Source organism: Rhinopithecus roxellana, chromosome 19, assembly GCF_007565055.1.
Source record: "Rhinopithecus roxellana isolate Shanxi Qingling chromosome 19, ASM756505v1, whole genome shotgun sequence".
Lineage (NCBI taxonomy): Eukaryota > Metazoa > Chordata > Mammalia > Primates > Cercopithecidae > Rhinopithecus > Rhinopithecus roxellana.
The window spans coordinates 43,302,882-43,328,378 of record NC_044567.1 but is presented as its reverse complement, the minus strand read 5'-3'; the positions used below and the strand labels follow the sequence as shown (position 1 = coordinate 43,328,378).

The 25,497-nt window shown below is 52.1% G+C and overlaps 1 protein-coding gene across 5 annotated transcripts; it reads left to right on the top strand.

Annotated features, from left to right (window-relative positions):
- Positions 1-2,440: 2,440 nt before the first annotated feature.
- On the top strand, positions 2,441-22,577 carry ETV4 (ETS variant transcription factor 4). 5 transcript variants are annotated; one of them, XM_010376236.2, is made up of 13 exons: positions 2,441-2,676; positions 3,183-3,293; positions 3,484-3,577; positions 3,824-3,871; positions 13,223-13,276; positions 15,771-15,897; positions 16,729-16,890; positions 17,133-17,398; positions 20,249-20,323; positions 20,478-20,546; positions 20,754-20,926; positions 21,193-21,294; positions 21,671-22,574. In XM_010376236.2, the coding sequence occupies exons 2-13, from the start codon at positions 3,234-3,236 to the stop codon at positions 21,893-21,895; spliced, it is 1,455 nt and encodes a 484-aa protein (XP_010374538.1). In that variant the 5' UTR covers positions 2,441-2,676; positions 3,183-3,233; the 3' UTR covers positions 21,896-22,574. The 5 variants fall into 5 exon arrangements, with proteins under 5 accessions (XP_010374538.1, XP_030778935.1, XP_030778934.1 ...); XM_030923074.1 differs by lacking the exon at positions 2,441-2,676 and adding an exon at positions 2,949-3,061; XM_030923075.1 differs by lacking the exon at positions 20,478-20,546 and having other exon boundaries at positions 21,671-22,577.
- The last annotated feature ends 2,920 nt before the right edge of the window (positions 22,578-25,497 follow it).

Here is a 25,497-nt window from a genome sequence, read left to right as displayed (position 1 = left end):
ACAAAAACAAACAAACAAACAAACACATTAGCCAGGCATGATAGTGCATGCCTGTAGTCCCAGCTGCTTGGGAGGCTGAGATGGGAGGATCGCTTGAAGCCAGGAGTTTGAGGTTACAGTAAGCTATGATGGCACCACTGTACTCCAACCTGGGTGACAAACGGAGACCCTCCTGTTTCTCTCTTAAAAAAAAAAAAAAAAGCAAAAGGCTAGGCTTGGTGGCCCGTGCCTTTAATCCCAGCACTTTAGGAGGCCAAGGCGGTGGATCACCTGAGGTCAGGAGTTCGAAACCAGCCTGACCAACATGGTGAAACCCCGTCTCTACTAAAGATACAAAAAATTAGCCAGGCATGGTGGTGGGCACCTGTAATCCCAGCTACACGGGAGGCTGAGGCAGGAGAATTGCTTGAACCTGGGAGGTGGAGGTTTCAGTGAGCTGAGATTGCGCCTTTGCACTCCAGCCTGGGCAACAAGAGTGAAACTCTGTCTCAAAAACAAAAACAAAAAAACTCAGAACCAGAGGGGCACTGGCACCCCTAGAGAGGCCCCATCCTACTGAAGTGCCCAGTACCAACTTAAAGACCCACTGGACTCTTCTTCGTTGTCATGGAGATCACACCAGAACTGCCTTCCAGGAAGAACCTTGTCCTCCTCTCCACTTCTCTTGGCCAGAACTCACACTTGTCTCTAAACTGGTTCCATCCAACCCAAAGCTGGGATTTGCTTGGGCTTGTTTCTCCTTCCTTGAGCAGGGTTCCTGCTAAGATCAATTAGTTTGGTCTTTATAGTACCTATTCACTACACAAGCATTTCATGCCACCCTCATAAGCATGCAGACAGGCTGAGGAGGACTTACAGAGGCAAATGAGCTCTGGAGAGCTCTCCATAGATAAGGATGTCTATACCATGAGGCAGAATGAAAAACATCCACACCAGAGATAGAGTTAAGAATGTTGTATGGGGATAAAAGGAACTGATTCAGGTTATCATGGAAGGCTTCCTGGAGGAGAGGGACAATAGACATGAGTCTTGTAGAATATTATAGCACCTATAGAAAGGGAAGTTTATTTTCATTTGCCCAAGCTGATCTCATGGAATGAGCCCTTATGAACGCTAAACAGCAATTTTATGTTTTAGCCCCAGTTCTAGCCAGACAGGCCCAAAGAGCTTACATGTGTCATTTCCTTCTCTGAAACTCCACTGCCTCATCTGTAAAGTGGCGGGTGTTAAGTTAGATGAATTTGGGTAGCCACTCCTGCTGGCCTGGCATTTGAACATTCTTTTGTGTTTATCACAAACAGGCAGGACGCAAAATCAGGCTGTCCTCAAAGGAGTGCATAGGCTGGAGACACAGAGAATTGTCTCAGAAAAAAGGCCTTTGAGGATTCATGTCCTTTGTGCCCCCATGGCCACAGCCCAAGCACCCCAGCTCCCCTCAGATGTCTGTCTTGGTCAGAGCTGCTTGCCTGGAACCCAGCACTGTATCTGAAACGATAAATGATTATTGAAAGAAGTGATGAATGGATGAGATGACAGAGACTATGACCAGCTTCTTAGCTAAAACTGAAACCCATCCTGCCTCCAGATCATCAGATCCTTTGGGGCTTTTGCTCCTTTTGCTGGATCTCAGATAAGAGGGAAGATGGCAGAAAGGGAGCTACACTTTCAGAAATCATCTACCCTGGGGCTTCTGGTTTCTGCTGCAATCAATAGAAAGTGGGTCACAAAACAGCTCTGCAGAGAACAGACCCTTGAGGAAAAGCCTGGTTTCTGTGCCAGTTTACATTTATTGATCACCTACTGTGTATCAGTTGTTACATAGCTTAACTCATTTAATCATGGCTTCAGAGGGGTGTACAGGAGTGTGTGAGGGATTTGAGGTTCTAAACCCCAGAGGTGCTGACTAGCTGAGTGACCTCAGGCGAGTTACCATCCCTCTCTGAGCTTTCATTTTTAATATCTGTAAGATAAAAACGATCCATTCCGCCGGGTTATGGGAACGAAATGAGCACGTGGAAGTGGAGAGCTTCATAAATGCTAGTTATTATTGTTCCTCTGGGCACACAAGCCTGGTCGCCTCCCTCCTGGGCGCACACAGACATGTTCATACTCCCACGTACACGCAGATGCAGAGACATGTGCAGACGCCAGCCGGAGGAGCTCGCGGCGCATCAGACCCAAGACCGTGGCGGAGACGGGGGAGAAGCCGCGGGGTCCTCGGCTTCTTTTTTTCTCTCGGTTCTTTATGAATGAACTCCGGCCGCGAGTTTTATTTTTTTATGAATGGGAGCCCGAGCAGTGAATGAAGCCGGGAGCCAACCCCTACATTCTGATTGGCCCCCGCGGCTGGGAAACTCCGCCCCCCGGCCAGGCCGGACGACTCTCCGGATTGGCGGGCGTGCCCAGCCCTGGGGTTCCATTCACAAAAGTCAATGAAACAAAGGGAACCGGGGGGCAGTGGGGTGGGGGGGAAGAGACGAGGCCGAGCGAAGGAAATGCACCAATCAGCTGCTCCCCCGGGCTCACAACTGTCTTCGGCGCCCGAAAAACAAGTCGGTGCGCTGGGGACCCGGGGCCGGGGCCGCCTTGCTCCGGCCTAGCCCTGCGGCCCTCGGTGCGGGCCCCAGGGCATGCTCGGGACCCCCCGCGGCTCCAGCCCAGAAGCCCCGGCCTCAGGTGAGGCTGCAGGAGGGAAAGGGAGGGAGAGTGTCTGTGATTCCCCACCTCGCCTCCAACGCACACCACACTCACTCTCACCATCCGCCTCCGCAGATTCCAGGGCGGGGGTGGGAGGCTCTGGGATTCGGGGTTGGAGGGGGCGCGGGAGTTGTGGGCATGCGATGGTGTGCGCCTCGCTTGCTTCTCCGCGCGCGCGCACACACACACACACAAACACACACACACACACGTCTTATGTAACCGAGCCCGGGTAGCGCAGGGCTGCAGAAAGCAGAAACCGCGAGCCCGGCTCCTGGGAGCAGGTGGGACCTCTTTTAGCCTTTGGCGGGAGGGGAGTGGTGGTGGCGCTCGGCCTGGCAGGCGGAAACCTCGCCATCGCCCAGTGAGTCGGAGAAGTTTCGCCGTCGGACCCAGAGCCTTGGGACTGCCCCCTGCCGCCACCCCTCCCCGCCCCCATCGCAGCCCTCCCTGGACGGTGTGCGAACGCAGACCCCTCCCCCCAGGTCTCGGCCCCCGCTTGGGGCCCCGGCCGTGCGGCCGGAGGGAGCGGCCGGATGGAGCGGAGGATGAAAGCCGGATACTTGGACCAGCAAGTGCCCTACACCTTCAGCAGCGTGAGCGCGGCGCCGGCCTCCAATCCCGCCCCGCCCCGCACCCAGCCCCTACTCTCACCACAGTCCCCCTCCCTGCGGTCCCAGCGGAGTCCTGGGCTGCCCCGCCCCTGAGTCACCCGAGGACCCCAACCTCGTCCCCCAGACTAAGCGCCTCAGGGTGACTCGGGGGTATTCTCCCCGCTTCTCGCAGAAATCGCCCGGAAATGGGAGCTTGCGCGAAGCGCTGATGGTCCCGCAGGGGAAGCTCATGGACCCGGGCTCCCTGCCGCCCCTCGACTCTGAAGGTAAAGAGCAAGAGAGACAAACCGCGACCCTCCTCCGCCACACACACACACACACACACACACACACACACACACACGGCCGATCCTGGAACCCCCGCCTGTTTCCCCAAAAAGCTCGCCCTCCAAGGGATTCTGGTCATTCTTGGTCCCTACTCCCAAGGCAGGGGTGTCACCGGGGCTTACTAGGGCCCCTTCTCTCTTACCGTCCCCTCCACCTCACCTCCAATCCCACTATTTACCCCTCAGATCTCTTCCAGGATCTAAGTCACTTCCAGGAGACGTGGCTCGCTGAAGGTGAGTAGTTTTGTGACCTTTCCTATTTTGGGAAGCTTGACAGGGGAACACTCCGTAGCCCCTGGTAATCCACCCTAGCCCTACACTTCTCCTCTCCCTTCCCTGCCTCAAGGAGTTCTCCAAGGCCCTTTCCCCAGGTCCCTTGCCACTCTACTCACCCCAGCACCCAGCGTGGACACTTATATTGATATTTATTTTCTCTACCCTGAGCCAGGCTTGTGTAACTAGGCTTGAGGATGAATCAGACCATTGTGTGGGGTATTTGCTTATTTGAATGGAACTTGGCCTCAGGCCCATTTTCCTGGTTGAAATTTTCATTTGCAAAGTTTGTTTTGCAGAAGCCGCCAGGGCAAGGTGCGTGTTGGGGTGTTGTTGGTGGGGGCGGGGGGCAGCAATTAATTTGTCACCTATCCTCTGGAGTTGCCCAAGCATTGATTCTTATCCCCTGGGTTTCTCTTCTTCCCAACACCCAGCACCAAACAATTTACTGTCCAAGCCAAAAAAACAACAAAAGTTTAAATAATTCTTTTCGGCAGTCCTTTGGCACGGAGAGCCCAGGGCTCCCTCCCCAAATAGCCTTGATTGTAATTCTAATAGCAAGTGTTCCTCCCTCTTCCATCCCGCTTGAATACCTCCGCCCCCAGGCAAATTCCCCCCTTCCTGTGTGCTGGCCGGGGTGGGGACCGTGGCTGGGCCTGATGGGGAGTTGGTGTGTTCGGGAGGTTTCCTGGTTGGATTCTTCGTGCGTTTTTGTGGGGCCTGAGGATGTCGCTGGTGGGGCTGCAGGTGGGAGGGAAAATGGTGGTTTAGACTGTCTCTGAGAGGGAAGGGTTAACTACCCCCCCCTTAGGGTTTATTTTAACGCTATGAAAATGAAGAAGCCAAAACACTAGGAACTTCTTTTTTGAGGTCCTTTTAAGGTCTTTTCCTTAGGATCTCCTCATCCCTCCACCCTGGGTATATAATTTTTTTAAAGCTCAAATCCAACTGCCCTGGAACTCTCCATAGAAGCTTGGAGTAAAAAGAAAATGACCCCTGACTAGATCCTTGGAGTGAGACTAGGTCTGTCTTGCCCACTATGATATTTTAAAAATATATATGTTGACGGAATGACTATTTAGCATAGAGCAAGCAGTCAAGACATTTTGTGGAATTAATGGCTGAATGGCTGTGTGAGTGCTAGAGGGATCTGGGGGTTCTGAGGGTATTGTGTGCATCTTCCCCGACCCTGCAAGTCCTGTATGCCCAGCTCCAATTTACAGACAGAGCTTTGCCCCGTCTCCCCATCCTCCTCCTGAGGTTCCAGAGCTGGGCTGAAGAACACAGAGGTGTCAGTTTCCATGGGCTCTTAAAGACTTCCTTTCCCAGCGCCTGATTTCCCTCTGGCTCACCGGGCTTCATTCCTTGCCTGTCAGCTGAGAGTCCCCACAGTGGGCAGCTCCCGGGGCTGTGAGCTAGGGGTGGGCTGAGGTTGGCATTTTGGCAGCAGCTGGTCCATCTGTGCCTGGGTTTGAGATGGGAGGGGGAGGAAAATGCTCTCATCTCTCTATTTTGGAAGTCCCACCCCTTGGCCAGGGGTCTGGAGAGGGTAGGCATGCCTGTGTCAGTGTCAGTGTGACAGCAAGTGTGTGTGTGTGCGAGAGAGACAGAGTGTGTGTGTGCGTGTGTGTGTCAGTTATATGCTGCTGCCCTGTACATTTAAATTCAGTGGGTGGGGAGGTGGGGGTGGGGATTGCAAGGCGGAGGTGGGGGGGCGCGCTGGGATCTCCTTGGTTCCCTCTCCTTCCTTCTGAGGGAGCAGCTCAGGTTCCCAGCTGGCGATGGATGGCCAGGCCTGAGGGGGGGATGCTGAGGCCGATTGCTCCTTCTCACTTTCTCTGCGGAGACAGATGCAGCTGCCGGGGCCCTGTCCCCCTGCACCATCCCAGCACCACCCCAGTCTCCTCTCCTGTCTCTTCCCACCAGGTCAGTGACCCCGGCAACCCATGGGGAGCTTTGGGGTGGCAGGGAGGGACTAGCTTCTTTGGAAACTTGCCAGTGGTGGGACGCATTAGGAGCAATGGGGACCAGAGCCCAACCTCCCTCTCTCAGTTTGGTTTTTTCCAAACCCCCAGTGTGGAGAGAAGCAGCTAGTGTGGGTGGGGCTGTGAAGACTTAGCATTTGGAGGAGGCACAGGTTGGAGTCAGGCAGGTATAGGGAGATTCCGATGTGGTTGCAGGTTCAGTGTCCTGTGTCCGTGCGTTGAAGGGTGAGTGTGAGTGCGGCTTTATGGAGGCAGTTCACATACCCTTGGGGTTGGGTTTTTGTAGATAGCAGGGAATGATGTGAGGCTAGGAGGGCGTGTCTGATTTGGGGGTGCCTGGAATCTGTTGAGATGTTGGGGAAAGAATCAGGCTGCTACAAGGAGACCCAGGCTCAGGCAGGCTGAACCCAAAATGTGTCTGGCTATGGTAAAAGATGTGCTGGTTTCTTGTTGAAGGTTCCTTTCCAGGCTTGTCAGGAGCCCTGAACCTTTGGGGATAAAGACTTTGTTGTCTATTTGGTAGTAAGGGCCATTGACTCTAGGCCATGACTCCTTTGTGTGAGGCTGGGGTCTGTGGATTCCCAGAAGCTCTGTGGACAGGTTGCTGGGATCATGATCCCTCTGATACTGTGTGTAAAATTGCTGGAAGTGCACCATACATAAAGGTGTATGGATTTGTTTAGGAAGAAAATGACCCATAGCTTTTATCAGATTCTGGAAGGGATCGATCTGCGCTGCCCTTTTCACAGGAATCACTGCTCCCCAACCCTCCTCTAAGGGCTCCAGTCCCTTTGCCCTTTGGCTTTCCCAATCATATTTGTAGGTCCAAAAAAAGACCCCATGTGTGGAGGGCGTGCATGGAGGGCACATTTCACCCTGTGCTGTTGTGCTGCCGCAAGAGTGAAGTAAAGGGAATTAGGGTGTGTGCGTCCCTGAATATGTGTTCAAGTGCATGTACACTGGTGCTTCGGCATGTCTGTGGGGAGGGATGAGGTTAATCCCCTCCCTAATCTTTCCCAGCTACAATGCCTCCTTCTCCATCTTTCTGTCTCTTCCCTTTCCAGAAGACTCCTGGGGACAAATATGTCCCCTCCACAACTAGAGAACTGGTTTCTTCCAGTACAGAGGCTGCCAGGGTGGGGGCAGGGTAAGGGACAGCGGTGACACAATGGAGCAGAAGCTCTGAAGAATGCCTCTACCCCCTTCACCCTATGACTGGATCCTGGGAAGAGGGTGACAGAGTATATATAGTGTGGGTGGCTAACCTATGGTGGGCTTCAGTGTGTCTCTGTTTTAACCTCTCAATTCTTCCAGAATCCAGCTTGGGAGGCCCCCAACCCCCTCCTCTTTTTTTACTGACCCCCATTTTGAAAGGAGAGTCCCTAAAATTCTTTCTCTCTCTCTGAGCATTATGCTGTCTTGGCACTTTTCCCACCCCCTCCTTAATCACCTGCCTCATCCCCAGACAGATAAACTCCATCTTAGTACCAGGATGGATCTGGGGACAGACCCTGGCACACTGGCTTGGCAGCCAAGACTCAGCCAAGTTAACAAATAAATAGAGTGGTGTACACTCAAGACCAAACATGGTAATTAAAAATTCTCCTGCTCTCCAGGAACGCGAGGCTCAGTGTTCCTATTTCTATCCTGTTGACAGTCTCTGGATGACTGAGGGCCCTGGCCTACCCCTTTGGGAGAAGGCCAGTGTTTGGGGGAGGGGCTGAGCTAGGACAGATTTCTCCTGGCTCTGGGAAGAGGATGGCACCACCTCTTTTGGGGTGTGGTCTGTGGGCTGGAGGAAGCCTCCTCCTGGACTGCTGGGCCGGAGGGGTCCCTGGTTAAACTGTCAGGCCCGAGGCAAGAAGAAAGGCAAGATGATGCTGAGGGCTCTCTGCTCTCCAGTACCATTGACGCCAGCAGGAGATACCCCCAGCCCATTACCTCAATGGAAAGTAGCAGTTAATGAGGCCCCAGCGGTGGGGCTGGAGTGCGTCAACCACCCCTGAGTTCTGCACCACCCTTTCCCTTGGGACTCTTCTTGTCTAGTAGGAGGGAGGGAAATGTTGGTCACTTTGCTCCCATCACCCCTGCTTCCTGCCACCTTGGAGGATGTTGCCTCAGAATGGACCAGAGTGCACAGCAGAGACAAGCCTGGCTTTGCATCCCTGGGCAGGTGGACAGATTTAGCCTCTTACCCTCTATCCAAATGTGCCTTTTTTTTTTTTTTTTTTTTTGAGACAGAGTCTCGCTCTGTCACCCAGGCTGGAGTGCAGTGGCGCAATCTCAGCTCACTGCAAGCTCCGCCTCCCGGGTTCACACCATTCTCCTGCCTCAGCCTCCTGTGTAGCTGGGACTACAGGCGCCCGCCACCGTACCAGGCTAATTTTTTGTGTTTTTAGTAGAGACGGGGTTTCACCGTGTTAGCCAGGATGGTCTTGATCTCCTGACCTCGTGATGCGCCCGTCTCGGCCTCCCAAAGTACTGTGGCGTGAGCCACCGTGCCTGGCCCAAATGTGCCTATTTTTAAGGTTGTGGTGACTGAAGTGGGAGGATTACCTGAGCCCAGGAGTTTGAGGCTGCAGTGAGCTCCGATTGTGCCACTGCACTCAAGCCTGAGTGACAGAGGAGACTTCCTTATAATATATTTTAAAATGCAGATGCCTGGGCCCCACCTCAGTCCTATGGAATGGGAATCTCCAGGGGAGGAGACTGGGAATCGTGTTTTTATTATTATTATTGAGATAGGGTCTCACTCTGTTGCCCAGGCTGGAGTGCATTGGTGCGATCTCAGCTCACTGTAACCTCCACCTCCCGGGTTCAAGCGATTCTCCTGTCTCAGCCTCCCGAGTAGCTGGGATTACAGGCACCTGCTACCTTGCTGGTCTAATTTTTATATTTTTAGTAGAGACGGGGTTTCGCCATGTTGGCCAGGCTGATGTAGAACTCCAGACCTCAGATCATCTGCCCGCCTCAGCCTCCCAAAGGGTTGGGATTACAGGTGTGAGCCACCACACCCGGCTGTAATCGTGTTTTTTTTTTTTTTTTTTTTTTGAGACGGAGTCTTGCTCTGCCGCCCAGGCTGGAGTGCAGTGGCCGGCTCTCAGCTCATCGCAAACTCCGCCTCCCGGGTTCACGCCATTCTCCTGTCTCAGCCTCCCGAGTAGCTGGGATTACAGGCGCCCGCCTCGTCGCCCAGCTAGTCTTTTTTGTATTTTTTTAGTAGAGACGGGGTTTCACCGTATTAGCCAGGATGGTCTCGATCTCCTGACCTCGTGATCCGCCCGTCTCGGCCTCCCAAAGTGCTAGGATTACAGGCTTGAGCCACCGCGCCCGGCCTGTAATCGTGTTTCTAACAATGCCCTGATGACTCTTGAATCAGGCCAGTTTGGGAATGGTTGTCTTTTTGCCGTGTTTGTGTTCCTGAAAAGATGTGTGCTGGCTGTGTGTTTCTGTTTGTTCTTGCCATCGGATTTCATGTCTCATTGATATCTTTGGTCACTTCAGACCAAAGTATTATTATGTTGACTCCTCTTAAGTTCTCGTTTAGCTGCTGGTGGCTCCTGATTCTTAAACTCCCTCTCCATAATGCTTCTGTCAAGAAATCAACTATCTATTAATATAAGCCTATGTTTATAAACACTTGGCAGCTCTGATATTTAAAGCAAATTGTTGAAGAGTATTCTTGCCAAGCAACATATCACAACCTAAAGTATCCCCTGTGAGATGTGCTTTCCTGAAGAGGACCTGCCTCTAGTGTTGCCTTGTGTGTGGAGAGGGGAAGCCTGCAGGGAAGGGCTAGGATGGTCAGGATCTCTTCAGTGCATGCCCCCAGGCCCACAGTGCTGACTCCTGCCAGCCTGAGGGCAAACGATTATTGCATGTTTATTCATGTAGTCAAGAAATAATGCACTGAGCGTCTACTCTAACACTCTGTCTACTGTGACCCTGTGCTGGGTGCTGGGGCATCAGATGACAAGAAAGATAAAGCTCTTGGCCTCACAGAGCTTAACTTCCTGGTGGAGGAGATAGATAGATAATAAACAGGTAAACATAATATGTTCAGGTGGAAATATGTGCTAGGGAGAAAACAAAACAGAGATGCAATAGAGAGCCAGGAGGAACCACTTTGGTTTAGGGGTGGTCAGAGAAGGCCTCTCCAGAGATGTCAAAGTGAGCTGAGACTCTGATGGCCAGGAAAAAAAGAAAAAGGCAGGAAAGCATCTGGTGAAGAAGAAACATGCTCAGCAGGTTTGAGGGCTAGAAAGGAGACCAGAGTGCCGCAGACTCACAGGCAAGGAGAGGCAGGTCAGAGAGGTAGGCAAGGCCAAGTCATGCAGAGTCTTGGAGGCCAAGGGCAAGCGTTTGGATTTCATGCTTTAAATAACAGAGAGAAATGATTTGATTTCTGTTGTAAAAAGATCACTGTGACAGCTAGGTGGAGAGCAAGGGACTACAGAGGTTAAGAGTGAAAGTAGGGTATCCTGGTAAGAGGCTGTGGGTGAAATCCGAATAAGAAATGATGGAGCCGAAGCCTAGAGAGAAGCAAAAGAGATGGGATGTGTATTTGTATAGGCCAAGGGTGTGGAGGTTTTCTCTAGCCATCTCATACCTCTCACCAGCCATTTTGACCTCTCCGGGCATTTTATCAATCCGTTTCCCCATTGTCCAATCTGAGAGCAGTCTCCAGGGAAGGAGAGTCTAGCCTCCTTGGGCTACAGGTTCCACTGCATCACCTGAGAACCACTGTCTTCCTGGAATAGTATCAGGAAGTTCTTCCTGGTGTCTACACTTCCTGCTGTGATCCATTTATTTTTGAGAGAGGGGCAAAAGTGGGAAAAGACTCTGGGATCAAGGGAGATACTTAGCTGTATAACCACCTGAGAAGGCCCCCTCTGGGGAGGCCAGAATAGGAACTAGAAATCAGAGTTTGATGTTCAGGTTAGAAGCCATGGATGAGCTGCTGCTGTATTTCAGTTTTCCTGCCTATTCCCAAACCCAGCTCCACCCATCCTGGCATCCTGGGACAGCTCTTCAGATCTCCAACCTTGGGAATCCCTCCCCTCCTTAGTTGCACATTAAAGGGATGAGGCACCTATGTATTCAGCCAGTGTCCTTTGCTTTCTGCAACAGTCCTAGTCAGCAGCCTCCTGCTCTCCCACTGTCATCCTTCTTTTTTATTTTATTTATTTATTTTTGAGATGGAGTCTTGCTCTGTCGCCAGGCTGGAGTGCAGTGGTGCGATCTCAGCTCACTGCAACCTCCACCGCCCAGGTTCAAGTTATTCTCCTGCCTTAGCCTCCGGAGTAGCTGGGATTACAGGCGTGCCACCACGTCCAGCTAATTTTTTTTTTTTTTTTTTTGAGATGGAGTCTTGCACTGTCACCCAGGCTGGGGTGCAGCGGCACGATCTTAGCTCACTGCAAGCTCCACCTCCCGAGTTCACGCCATTCTCCTGCCTCAGGCATACTGCTGCCTCAGGAGTAGCTGGGACTACAGGGGCCCGCCACAATGCCTAGCTAATTTTTTTGGTATTTTTAGTAGAGACGGGGTTTTACCGTGTTAGCCAGGATGGTCTCCATCTCCTGAACCCGTGATCTGCCCATCTTGGCCTCCCAGAGTGCTGGGATTACAGGCGTGAGCCACCGCGCCTGGCCTAATTTTTGTATTTTTAGTAGAGACGGGATTTCACCATGCTGGTCAGGCTGGTCTCAAACTCCTGACCTTGTGATCCGCCCACCTCGGCCTCCCAAAGTGCTGGGATTACAGGCATGAGCCACCACGCCCGGCCTTTATTTTTCATTTTTTTGGACAGAGTCTCACTTTGTCGCCCAGGCTGGAGTGCAGTGTCATGATCTCAGCTCACTGCAACCTCCGCCTCCTGGGTTCAAGCAATTCTCCTGCCTCAGCCTTCCGAGTAGCTGAGATTACAGGCGCCCACCACCACGCCTGGCTAATTTTTCTATTTTTTTAGTAGAGACTGGAGTTTCACCTTGTTGGCCAGGCTGGTCTCAAACTCCTGACCTCAAGTGATCCTCCTGCCTCAGCCTCCCAAAGTGCTGGGATTACAGGCATGAGCCACTGCACCCAGCCACCCCCCATGTGATTTTATTTATTATTTAATTTTATTTTTCTTTTGAGATGGAGTTTCACTTTTGTTGCCCAGCTGCAGTGGCGCAATCTCAGCTCACTGCAACCTCTGCCTCCCAGGTTCAAGCGATTCTTCTGTCTCAGCTACCTGAATAGCTGGGATTAATAGGCACCCGCCACCACGCCCAGCTAATTTTTGTCTTTTTAGTAAAGAGGGGTTTCGCCATTTTGGCCAGGCTGGTCTCGAACTCCTAACCTCAGGTGATCCACCTGTCTCGACCTCCCAAAGTGCTGGGATTACAGGCATGAGCCACCACGCCCCGCTGCCTCCTATGTGCTTTTAAATCCATAGGATCCCACTGCTTGTAATGTCTGCCCATCCTAGATATGCCTGCCGTTGAGCTTTAAGGGAGTTTTGTAAACTCTGAGGGGCGAGGCTGTTTCACTTCAGAAAAATGGAGGAAATAAAGACAAAGCATCTAGAAAAAGAAAGACTGGAATCTGCTCAGACAGGTTCTGGGAAGTCTTCACTTCTGGGTCTTAGTGGAGCCCAGAGCTGGAGGGCACTAGGACCTAGGGTGGAGCAGCCTTTAGTCTCAAGCAAGTTTGTCCAACCCGTGGGCCTGCGGGCCACTTGCAGCCCAGGGTGGCTTTGAATGTGGCCCAGGCCCAACACAAATTCCTCATAAAATTTCTTTTTTTTTTTTTTTTGAGACGGAGTCTCGCTCTGTCGCTCAGGGTGGAGTGCAGTGGCCGGATCTCAGCTCACTGCAAGCTCCGTCTCCCGGGTTTATGCCATTCTCCTGCCTCAGCCTCCCGAGTAGCTGGAGGCGCCCGCAAATGTCGCCCGGCTAGTTTTTTGTATTTTTTAGTAGAGACGGGGTTTCACCGGGTTAGCCAGGATGGTCTCGATCTCCTGACCTTGTGATCCGCCCGTCTCGGCCTCCCAAAGTGCTGGGATTACAGGCTTGAGCCACCGCGCCCGGCCATAAAATTTCTTAAAACATTATGAGATTTGTTTGAGATTTGTGATTTTTTTTTTTTTAAGTTCATCAGCTATTGTTAGTGTATTTGTGTATTTTATGTGTGGCCCAAGACTATTCTTATAATGTGGACACCCCTGGTCTAAAGGCTGTTGGTCCTTTCTTGGCTGTTGCTAATCTGCAGGGCTGCAATAATGGAGCCTCCCAGGGGACAACTTGGGCCCCGCCCCAAACTCACCTCTCACCTCTCTCTGCAGCTCAGGTACCAGACAGTGATGAGCAGTTTGTTCCTGATTTCCATTCAGAAAACCGTGAGTAGAGGTCCCTGGGGAGAGGGTATATGGAGTGGAGTATGGCAGGAAGTGAGTCATAGGATAGAGAATCACAGGAGATCAGCTTGTTCTCTCCTAAAAAACAGTGGGGGTGAAGGTCAGGGCTCCCCATTCTGGGATTTGATCTTAAAGACCAAGGTAATAACTAGAATGAAAACCTTGGTTGAAATCTGGGGCTTGCCGTGTTCTTGCTGTGTGACCTCAGAGCAGACACTATCCCTCTGGTTCTCCATTGCTTTATATCTGAAGTGAGGGGCCTGGGCCAGTTCAGCAGAGTCCAGTTCTAGTGTTTTTTTTTTTTTCCCCGAGACAGTCTTGCTCTGTCACCCAGGCTGGAGTGTAGTGGCATGATCTCGGCTCACTGCAACCTCTGCCTCCCAGGTTTAAGTGATTCTCCTGCCTCAGCCTCTGGAGTAGCTGGGATTATAGGTGCCCACCACCACACCCAGCTAATTTTTGTATTTTTAGAAGAGATAGGGTTTCACCATGTTGGCCAGGCTGGTCTCGAACTCCTGACCTTGTCATCCGCCCACCTCGGCCTCCCAAACTGCTGGGATTACAGGCATGAGCCACCATGCCCGGCCCCAGTTCTAGTGTTCTAAGTCACTTTCATAAACTGGGGACAATTTTGCCCCCCAAGAGACATTTAGTAATATCTGTAGACATTTTTGGTTGTCACGATTGAGGGTGGGGTGCTACTGGTGTCTAGTGGATAGAGAGGTCAGGGATGCTGCTAAAAGCATCCTATGATGCTCAGGACAGCTCCTTACAATATATTAATAAAACACTATCTGGCCCACATGTCAGTAGTGCCACTGTTGAGAAACCCTGCTTTAGGCTGGGTGTGGGTGGCTCACACCTATAATCCCAGCACTTTGGGAGGCTGAGGCAGGTGGATCACATGAGGTCAGGAGTTTGAGACCAACCTGGCCAACATGATGAAATTCCGTCTTTACTAAAATACAAAAGTTAGCCGGGCATCGTGGCGTGTACCTGTAATCCCAGCTACTCAGGAGGCTGAGGCACAAGAATCGCTTGAACCTGGGAGGCGGAGGTTGCAGTGAGGCGAGATTGAGCCACTGCACTCCAGCCTGGGCGACAGAGCGAGACTCCATCTCAAAAAAACAAAAATAAAAAAACAAAGAAACCCTGCTTTAATGTCAGATACTTTGCTGTCAACGGTCTTCACCTGTGAAACAGAACGGGCACAAATAATCAAAAACACCTGAGAATAGTTGGTTATGAACAGGGCATTTGAGTGGACTGCAGGTAAAACTGAATCTCACTCACACTGACTTGGAACCAACTCTTTGCTGCTCAGCCGCGTGGCCAGAGTTTGGGAACCCACAGGGGCCACAGGAAAGGCCAATGTTCTTCACGGATAAGTAGGAGCATGTGTATAATGTTAGTCAGCTGACATTCAAGTGGGCCAATATCCAACCTCAACGAGAAAAAGAAAGATTTTTTAAAATTAATTAATTTTTTTTGAGACGAAGTTTCGCTCTTGTTGCCTAGGCTGAGTGCAATGGCGCGATCTCGGCTCACTGCAACCTCCGCCTCCTAGGTTGAAGCAATTCTCCTGCCTCAGCCTCCCGAGTAGCTGGGATTATAGGGATGCACCACCATGCTCGGCTAATTTTTTTGTATTTTAGTAGAGGGAAAAACCAACATAGTTTTTCTATGTTGGTCAGGCTGGTCGGGAACTTCTGACATCAGATGATCAACCCGCCTTGGCCTCCCAAAGTGCTGGGATTACAGGCGTGAGCCACCGCACCCGGCCAAGAAAGATTCTTGATATCCTCAAATAAGAAAACATGTCGCTCTCTTGGAATTTTCCAGGGCACTCAGGAAAACTACAGGACCTAGGGTGGAGGTGCTCACTCCTTGAAAGTGTTTTCTGGGGTCTGGGGTTGCATTAAATGTTTTTTTTTTTTGTTTTTTGTTTTTGAGACAGAGTCTCGCTCTGTCACCCAGGCTGCAGTGCAGTGACATGATCTTGGCTTGCTGCAATCTCCGCCTCCTGGGTTCAAGCAATTCTCTTGCCTCAGCCTCTGGAGTAGCTAGGACTACAGGCATCCACCACCATGCCCGGCTAATTTTTTTTTTTTTTTTTTTTTTTGTATTTTTAGTAGAGACGGGATTTCACCATGTTGGCCAGGCTGGTCTTGGACTCCTGCTTCCCAAAGTGCTGGGATTACAGGCGTGAGCCACCGTGCCCAGCCTAAATGTTGAACTTTAGATGGTTTCTTTGGTTAATAATCAAATATACACTAGTCTGATGTATAAACTAGACATAATGTAAATAGCCAAAATGTTCTTGTCTCACTGCGGATCTCAGAAAATTGATACCCAGAGAGGGAAGGAGGCTGTACCAGTCACCCAGCTGGTCTTCAAAGTGCAGAAGGTATCAGAAGCCCTGCCTGCTGCTTGTGTGACAGGCTCTGGCCTTGCTCTGCCCCCTCCATCCCCGCAGTAGCTTTCCACAGCCCCACCACCAGGATCAAGAAGGAGCCCCAGAGTCCCCGCACAGACCCGGTCCTGTCCTGCAGCAGGAAGCCGCCACTCCCCTACCACCATGGCGAGCAGTGCCTTTACTCCAGGTGAGCCCCAGCCCGGACCTGGTGAAGGGTAGGGGAAGGTTTCCTGAGGAGGGAGGCAGGGGGCACCCATCAGCAGAGGGTTAGCAGCTGAGATGCAAGTTAGACAACAGAAAGGATTTTCTTTTTTCTTTTTTTTTGAGACGAAGTCTCGCTTTGTTGCCCAGGCTGGAGTGCAGTGGTGAGATCTCGGCTCACTGCAAGCTCCGCCTCCCAGGTTCACGCCATTCTCCTGCCTCAGCCTCCAAGTAGCTGGGACTACAGGCGCACACCACCACGCCCGGCTAATTTTTTGTATTTTTTTTTTTAGTAGAGACGGGGTTTCACCGTGTTAGCCAGGATGGTCTCGATCTCCTGACCTCGTGATCCGCCCGCCTCGGCCTCCCAAAGTGCTGGGATTACAGGCGTGAGCCACCGTGCCCGGCCAACAGAAAGGATTTTCTAGCTCCTGTAAGGAAGCAATACAGCTAAGGATTTCCTCTAAATAGACGGAAAACGCAGCAGAGGGCCTCAGGAGTACATACTGAGGCCAGAGCAGATTCTCTTTCCATCAAGAGGCCCACTGTCCCACCTAAACCATTGCTCTGAGCAACGAATCCCCCCTGTATGAATCCCAGGGGTTCAAGACCAGCCTGGGCAACAGAGGGAGACTGTCTCTGAAAAAACAAAAGAATTGGCTAGGGCTGAGTCTGTGGCTCCTGCCGTTCCCTTCTCAGCCCCCTCTATCCTTCCTTCTCCCGTAATCCCTGTGACCTCACTTTCCTTGGAATGAAGGGTTCAAAGATGCTTGCCAGCTTCTCTGTCCCCTCACCCCTGTCTCCTTCTCAACTCCAGTGCCTATGACCCCCCCAGACAACTCGCCATCAAGTCCCCTGCCCCTGGTGCCCTTGGACAGTCGCCCCTGCAGCCCTTTCCCCGGGCAGAGCAACGGAATTTCCTGAGATCCTCTGGCACCTCCCAACCCCACCCTGGCCATGGGTACCTCGGGGAACGTAGGTAAGGAGACAGGGAAACGCACTGCTCATGGGCCCAGGTGTTTTTTCTTTAATTCCTGAGCGTACTCCATAAAGACTTGAGCTGTGGGGTGGTGCAGGCGGGGGGCGGTGGAATAGAGAGGGAGAGACACTGACACCCCAACCCCCTACCCCCAATTCCAGAGCCCACTCTAAAAGCCTAGGAGTAACAGGCTCGAGGAGGGATTAATTTAAAGTTCTCTTCTCTTCTCCAACCACATCCAGCTCCGTCTTCCAGCAGCCCCTGGACATTTGCCACTCCTTCACATCTCAGGGAGGGGGCCGGGAACCCCTTCCAGCCCCCTACCAACACCAGCTGTCGGAGCCCTGCCCACCCTACCCCCAGCAGAGCTTTAAGCAAGAATACCATGACCCCCTGTATGAACAGGCGGGCCAGCCAGCTGTGGACCAGGGTGGGGTCAACGGGCACAGGTACCCAGGGGCGGGGGTGGTGATCAAACAGGAACAGACGGACTTCGCCTACGACTCAGGTAAGAGACTAGGGTGGGGCAGGGTGGCATGTGATCAAGTGAAGAATTCAGTTAAGCCCAGAATGTCTCCCGAGTTTTTTATATTGCTGTTTACCATTTCATATATCCAACCTACCCACCCACTTTTTTCTTTTTTTTTTTTTTTTTTTTTTTTTTTGAGACGGAGTCTCGCTCTGTCACCCAGACTGGAGTGCAGTGGCCAGATCTCAGCTCACTGCAAGCTCCGCCTCCCGGGTTCACGCCATTCTCCTGCCTCAGCCTCCCGAGTAGCTGGGACTACAGGCGCCGCCACCTCGCCCGGCTAGTTTTTTGTCTTTTTAGTAGAGACGGGGTTTCACCGTGTTAGCCAGGATGGTCTCGATCTCCTGACCTCGTGATCCGCCCGTCTCGGCCTCCCAAAGTGCTGGGATTACAGGCTTGAGCCACCGCGCCCGGCCACCCACCCACTTTTTTCTTCACAATTTCAAAAGAATTGTTATTTTTCTTTTTTTCTTTTTTTTTTTTTTAGACGGGGTCCTGCTCTGTGGCCCAGGCTAGAGTGCAGTGGCACGATCTCTGCTCACTGCAACCTCCACCTCCCGGGTTCAAGCGATTCTCGTGCCTCAGCCTCCCAAGTACCTGGGATTACAGGCACCAGCCACCATGCCCAGCTAATTTTTGTATCTTTAGTAGAGATGGGGTTTCGCCACGTTGGCCAGGATGGTCTCGAACTCCCGACTTCGTGTAGATCCATCCGCCTCGGCCTCCCAAAGTGCTGTGATTATAGGCATGAGCCACCTCACCGGGACAAATTGTTACTTTTCAATGAGCAAACCTATATTCAGATTTAAAAGATAAGGCCCCCACCCCCACCCCGAGACATGGTGAGTCATCTGTAATTCCAGTACTTTAGGAGGCCATGGTGGGAGGATCACTTGAGCCCAGGAATTAGTTCAAGGCCAGCCTGGGCAACAAAGTGAGACCCCGTGTCTATTTATAAAAAAGTAAAATAAAACTAAAATAAAGGGGGATGTAGAGCCTTCCCTCAGGTAGCTTGTGACTTAATAGGAAAGTTAAGGCATTTATTTCTATTTAACAGGTGTTTGAGGTTTTAATTACCTATTAAGACCAAACTACTGTGACAGGAACATGAGTGTGCAGAATTGGGAAATACAAAGATGAATAAGATGTGTCTGGTCCCTATCTCCATAGAGGCTTAAAAATACAAAGGGATTTGAATGAAGAGAAACATGAATTTGAAACTAGCCAGGCTCATGGTTCTTGCTAGTTCTCAATAGGAGCACAGGGTTTTTTTTGTTGTGTTGTTTTGTTTTGTTTGTTTTGAGACGGAGTCCTGCTCTGTCGCCCAGGCTGGAGTGCCACTGGATTCAAGTGATTCTCATGCCTCAGCCTCCCGAGTAGCTGGGGTTACAGGCACCCACCACCACGCCCAGCTAATTTTTGTATTTTTAGTAGAGATGGGGTTTCACCATGTTGGTCAGGCTGGTAGGAGCACAGGTTAATACGTGGTTTACACATCCTGTTTGAGCCTCCCAGTTGATGTTTGCCCTGGCCAGAGGCTGGGCACTAGAAGTAGGAACTTCTTTAAATTCTAGTTCCACTTGGCTGTTGACTGGAGTGAGATGCACTCAGCTATGTTCATAAATAGCTATAGTTCAAAGCCCCAAGGGCTGAAGGAGGGCCAGTCCCAGGAAGGGTCCAGAAAACCTTGCCTTTTTTCCTTTCCTCCTGGCTTTTGTTACATTACTAGCCCCAGATCTGAGTTTATTAGAGTAGGCCCAGAGCTAGCTAGAACGTTAGAATTTCCCTTTTTGTGGTGCCCACAACCGTTCAGGGGCAGGGGGATGAACCACAAACCCCCAGGCTGTCCAACTGAGAACCGGATGGTGCTCCTGTCCTCACATCCAGGGCATAAGCCTGAGCCAGGCTTGGCAGTGAGCTGGGGAGAGGAAGAGGGAGGCACTCTTTGCCGCTGACCTTCAAAGGCTGTAGACCGGAGGGGATTGTGTTACATGCCCTTGAACTCCTGCCCCTCCCCCCAGCTACTCCTGAATGGAGTCAGGAATTCCATTCACAAAATGGAGGCATGAATGAGCCCACCCTCCCGCCTCCTCCCGGAGGTGTCAGGTTTCACCATCTTCTCATTCATAGGTGGGAGTGGAGTAGGGGGAGGGCGGGAAGGGGTTGGAACTTGAACGGGTGGCTTGACACAGCCACCTCCCTGATGTGGAGTGGGGAGGTTCCTATCCTATGGAATGGAATGAAATAAAGTGGAATGTGCTCTGTTAGACCTGAAAAAACAAGGCCCAGTGCCCACTGCCTCTTCGCCAGGCTCATGCAGGCACATGCTCTCAGTTTCTGTCACATAGACACACACACACACACACACACACACACACACACACACACACCCCATCCTGCACCTCCCCCCCACCCCCCCCCGGGCTGGGAACCTGACCTGCTGACCGGACATTTGTCCATTCTGAGGGAGTCTTAGGCGTGGACACCGAACCCTTTCCCCGGACGTTCATCTCACCCTCCCTCCTCCCCCTGAACTCGCAGGAAACAGCTGCTCCCTGGCAGCTTGGGCCCTGCCGAACAGCTTGCCCGGCCCCCGCTGCTGCTTTCCATGGCCTCTGCCCCAGCCCTCAAGTTGAGGAGGGGTTCCAGTGCCACACTCCCTCTAGGTGAACTTTCCCTGGGATTTTGTGGTTGGCAGGCAACTTGGGCAAAGAACAGGAAGCAGGCTGGAAGGAAGAACTTCATGTATGTGGATAGGACTTCCTCCTCTCCTGCTCTCTAGCTCCACCCCAAGCCACCTCTCACATCACCCTTTTTCTTCCCCCACAGATGTCACCGGGTGCGCATCAATGTACCTCCACACAGAGGGCTTCTCTGGGCCCTCTCCAGGTGACGGGGCCATGGGTAAGGCAGCCCCCCTTCCCCTGCCAAGCCCTCCATGTTGGGGGAGGGAGCACTGCCATTGGGGAGGGTCTCCCTGGCCAGGAGTCCCTCTGGACTCTCTGGGGTCTCGTCGGTGAGCCCCTAGATCTGAGCAACCCCCAACTTCCTCTACAAGGCTATGGCTATGAGAAACCTCTGCGACCATTCCCAGATGATGTCTGCGTTGTCCCTGAGAAGTTTGAAGGTCAGAGAAGTGACTGTTCATGGGAGGGTCAAGGTCTTATCATGTTGCATCCCTGCAGGAGTCACATCACATTTCATTGTTGCAAGAGGGTGGGACCCATAGAAAAGTACCTGGGAAGACCCCTTGAAGAAATCCCCGGGGTGGGAGGCGGTTGCTTGGGGGACCAAAAGATACAAACCCCACACCTCCTATTTTCGTGTTCCCCAGGAGACATCAAGCAGGAAGGGGTCAATGCATTTCGAGAGGGGCCACCCTACCAGCGCCGGGGTGCCCTACAGCTGTGGCAATTTCTGGTGGCTCTGCTGGATGACCCAACAAATGCCCATTTCATTGCCTGGACAGGCCGGGGAATGGAGTTCAAGCTCATTGAGCCTGAGGAGGTGGGCCTCTTGGATGTCCCCAGCCTTCCTTTCCAAAGTTTAGGGCCTGGAGGTGGGAGAACCTGGGAAATGGTGGCACGTGCCTCCACCATGATCCTTGCTTTACCTAACCGGAATTCTTGCCAAGCCTAAGTTTGTGGGCTGATGCTTTGTTGCAGGGCTAGCTTAGCACTTTGCACCAAGAATCTCAAGTGCTCTTTCTGACCTTACCCCATTTTTTCCTCTGCTGAGGTAGCATCTCTACCCCAAAACTATTTTGTCCCCAGGTCGCCAGGCTCTGGGGCATCCAGAAGAACCGGCCAGCCATGAATTACGACAAGTTGAGCCGCTCGCTCCGATACTATTACGAGAAAGGCATCATGCAGAAGGTGGGGGCTGTGGGTCTAGGGACAAGGTGGTGGGGGGCAGTGGCCATGAGAAGCTGATGGGGGAGAGGGTCAGCGGAGCAGTTCTCAGCAACTTTGTAGGATCAGATAATGAATCAGTCAGAGGGACAAGAAATTGTCAAGGTTCTCCTCTCCCAAAAAAGTGCAACTCAGAAGCCCAAGCATGGAGAAGTTGAGATGAAAAAGGGATAAGAACTGTGAAGGGAGAGTCAGATTCTCAGGAGAACCAGCATAGGAGAGAAATGCCCCGAGCATCTGCCTGGACTGGTAGAAGGGCCGCATTCCCTACTCCCCTACCTTACCCCATACAAAGGCTGGGGGGCTAGCCAGGCTGACCAGCCCTTCTCTCTCCCCATAGGTGGCTGGTGAGCGTTACGTGTACAAGTTTGTGTGTGAGCCCGAGGCCCTCTTCTCTTTGGCCTTCCCGGACAATCAGCGTCCAGCTCTCAAGGCCGAGTTTGACCGGCCTGTCAGTGAGGAGGACACAGTCCCTTTGTCTCACTTGGACGAGACCCCCGCCTACCTCCCAGAGCTGGCTGGCCCCGCCCAGCCGTTTGGCCCCAAGGGTGGCTACTCTTACTAGCCCCCAGCGGCTGTTCCACCTGCCGCAGGTGGGTGCTGCCCTGTGTACATATAGATGAATTTGGTGTTGGGGAAACCTTCATCTGAAACCCACAGATGTCTCTGGGTCAGATCTCCACTGTCCTACCAGTTGCCCTAGCCCAGACTCTGAGCTGCTCACCAGAGTCATTGGGAAGGAAAAGTGGAGAAATGGCAAGTCTAAAGGTAGAGTCTCAGAAACTCCCCTGGGGGTTTCACCTGGGCCCTGGAGGAGTTCAGCTCAGCTTCTTCCTAGGTCCAAGCTCCCCACACCTTTTCCCCAACCACAGAGAACAAGAGTTTGTTCTGTTCTGGGGGGCAGAGAAGGCGCTTCCCAACTTTACACTGGCAGGAGGGTGAGGAGGTTCACTGAGCTCCCCAGATCTCCCACTGTGGGGAGACAGAAGCCTGGACTCTGCCCCACGCTATGGCCCTGGAGTGTCCTGGCTTGTCAGTTCTTGGTGCTCTGTGTTCCCAGAAGCAGGGGGAGGTTGAAGAAAGGAACCTGGGATAGGGGGTGCTGGGTAGAAGCAGAGAGGGATAGGTTCCTGCTCCAAGGGACCCTTTGCCTTTCTTCTGCCCTTTCCTAGGCTCAGGCCTGGGTTTCCACTTCCACCTCCACCACATCTGCCAGACCTTAATAAAGGCCCCCACTTCTCCCATTAGTTCTCCTGTGTCCTCTTTGCTGCCATGTGGGAACAGACCTGGGGGTAGAAAGAGCTCTGGCCTTGAAGCAGAGCTGACTGGTTTGGGGCCGGGCCCTGACACTTAAATCCCCATGTGGATTTGAAAAAAGGCAGTTCACCTGACTATTTCTCTTCTGAAAAATGGGCTTAATGATACCTGCCCTTCCCCTCTCCCAGCATTACTGTGTGAGGATCCAGAAATAATGGACAGGAGGTACTTGATAACCTGGATAGGTATCCCCTTGTGCACTTTGGGCCTGCTTCCGGCAGCAGTCTCCCTGCCCCTGCGGGTGGGGCAGGTGGGCTACTGAGTTGCAAGGCTCTCCCTCCTGGGACTTCCTCAGACAGGGTTTTGGTCTTTGGTTTCTGTGATCCTAATTGTTCCCATGACCCTGCTGCCCCACATAGACCCCAACTGCATGTCTGCCATCCTACTTCAGCTCTAGGTTGCTACTTTTGCTGGGGTTGGGGACAAGTGTTTGTCTGGAGAATAGGGCAAAGGAGAAAGGCTCCCAGGCCAGATGGTACAGAGAGAGGCTAGAGCAGGCCCTGGATTCTGGCCAGTGGAGATTAGATCTTCGGGGTAGTGGGAAACACCTAGATTCTCCTTGCCCAAATTTGGGAGAGATCAGAGTCCTGAGGCTTTTTTGGGGGTAGGTAGAAATGGCAAAGCAGACAACATGGGTGACACCTATGGAGGAAGTATGACTGAGTAGATGTGACAAGAGGTGGGAGGGGCAGAATGGGTGGTTCTAGAGCCCGCTCCTATGTAAACCGCTGCCCAGGAGACACGCTCAGGTAAAAACAGGTGCTCTCCTGTTAAACAGAAACTGGAGCTGTGCTGAGGTTGGGCCAGCCCAACTCTGTTCATGCCTGAACTGCCAGCAGCCTTGGCCCAGCACCAACCTGAGAATCCCTTGCAGGAAGGGATGCCCCTTGACCACTACCCACAAATAAAAGGCAACATTACTTCTTCCTAGAAACACAAAACATCAATGTACTGACACAATTTAGTGCAAGAAACAGAAAATTTTTAAATCAAGTTTTAAAAATATATAATTTAATTCCACATTAAAGCCAAGCTATCTTGGTGGGAAGAAGGTATAAAAGTCAGGTGGAAACCCAGAGGGCCGAGTACACACATGAAGAGAGAGATTTAGCTGAGAAGCAGCATCCAGGGAAAGAAAGGCCTCCACAAGCTGAGATGATTGCTCTCTGCCCTCTGAACTGTTCATTAACAAGTCACCAGTCCCAGTTCTTTGTTCAAATCCTCAAACTTGGAGAGACACTGCTTCAATGAGACAATTACAGCAACCACGGGAAGCGCTTTGGGCTGCAGGAGAGACAGTCAAAGCCAAATCACGTCCAGGCGGGATGAAGTAAACCTGGACCGAGAAGCCTGACCCAGCAGTGGAGCTCACACATGCCCCATAGGGACGGTCCTCCCATATACACAACAGCGCGCTCAGCACATGTGCAGAGGCAGGCAACTCCTGAGCTTGGTTCCCGCTGGGTCGGGGTGAATAATACACTTTAATAGCAAAGAAGATCCCAGGTCTCTGCATGAGACCCATATCCTCTCCTGGGCTGTCACTCAATCTTGGGAAATACTGGTTCAAGGAAGAGAAACAAGGGCTCCATTGTGAGAGAGCAGCAGGCAAGCTCTCCTTCTGCATCTGGACAGGACCCCCCCACTTCTCCCTCAGAGCAGGCTCAGCTCAGCTGCCGCCATTGCTCTCCTGATGGTCAAAAGGTCAGAACCCAGCTATGTTGTCGTAGCAGAGAAGTGACCTCAGCTCTAGGGTAGAGATGGTCAAGGAACACCCACAGAATGGGGATCCTTTTTCCTCACCTGAGCCAGAAAGATAACCAACTCTGCTGTCCCTTATCCTTGGCCCATTCAACATCCCTTTTCTACCTCAGCTTAAAACCCAAACCTCCCTCCCCAGGGGCCAACATTGTCGGTGCTGGGCACTCAGTCAGGACAGGCTGGGCCACCATATCCAGGAGTGTTTCTGAATGGGGAAAATTTAGGCTGGAATTAGGACTGGGAGATAAGTGTGGTGGCATGCACCTGTAGTCCCAGCTACTCAGGAGGCTGAGGCAGGAAGATCACTTGAGCCCAGGAGTTTGATGCCAGCCAGGGCAACATGGCAAGACCCTGTCTCAACGAAACAAAAAACAAGACTGGGGAGGTGGGTGCCCAGTCCCCGTTTCCCCTTTGGTTTCATTTGAAGTTCCCTGTACTGTCTCTCCCCAGAAGGCCTTCAAGGTTAACAAACAACAATGCCCTGCCCCTTGATTACTGGCCTGGGCTTACGAAGGCGCATACTCAGACAGAATCAGGAGGCACTCACTCAGCTTAATGAAGGGGCGGGGATCTGCAGTCAGCAGATTGCCTGGCCTATATTCCTCTCCCTGGACTTTTTCTGAATTGCGTCTTTAGGGTGTGGTTTGCTGCCCAGTGACAACATACATTCCTTTATATCCTGGAATGTTGTATAGTCTCTTTTAGTGTCTGGCATACAGTTCTATAGTAGTTCTAGCATTTATATCACTTCAGAACTTACTAATAACATAAGGATGGGAGAAGCAGCACCATAACGGATGTGTCCAATCTCCCAGAGGCTTCTCTACAAGCACTACATCCAGACCAGCTTTCCACAAGTTCTGCAACCTGGCCTGGCAAGACCTGCCTGATGTTCTGCCAGGTAAGGAGCCTCCTCAGTGCTGAGGACAGTGGCTCTCGACTGTAACCCCAGCGCTTTGGGAGGCAGAGGCAGGAGGATTGCTTGAGGCCAGGAATTGGACAGCAGCCTGGGCAGCATAGTGGGAACCCATCTCTATGGCAAGCAAAAAAAAAAAAAAAGAGCCTCCTCAGGAGCTGTGAGGGGGGTAC

Bases quoted from the DNA above. Each gene is read 5' to 3' on its own strand.
- ETV4 (XM_010376236.2), top strand. From the start codon at position 3,234: ATGGAGCGGAGGATGAAAGCCGGATACTTGGACCAGCAAGTGCCCTAC. The intron at 15,898-16,728 runs GTGAGCCCCAGC...TCTCAACTCCAG, and splicing joins GAGCAGTGCCTTTACTCCAG to TGCCTATGACCCCCCCAGAC. The intron at 16,891-17,132 runs GTAAGGAGACAG...AACCACATCCAG, and splicing joins GGGTACCTCGGGGAACGTAG to CTCCGTCTTCCAGCAGCCCC.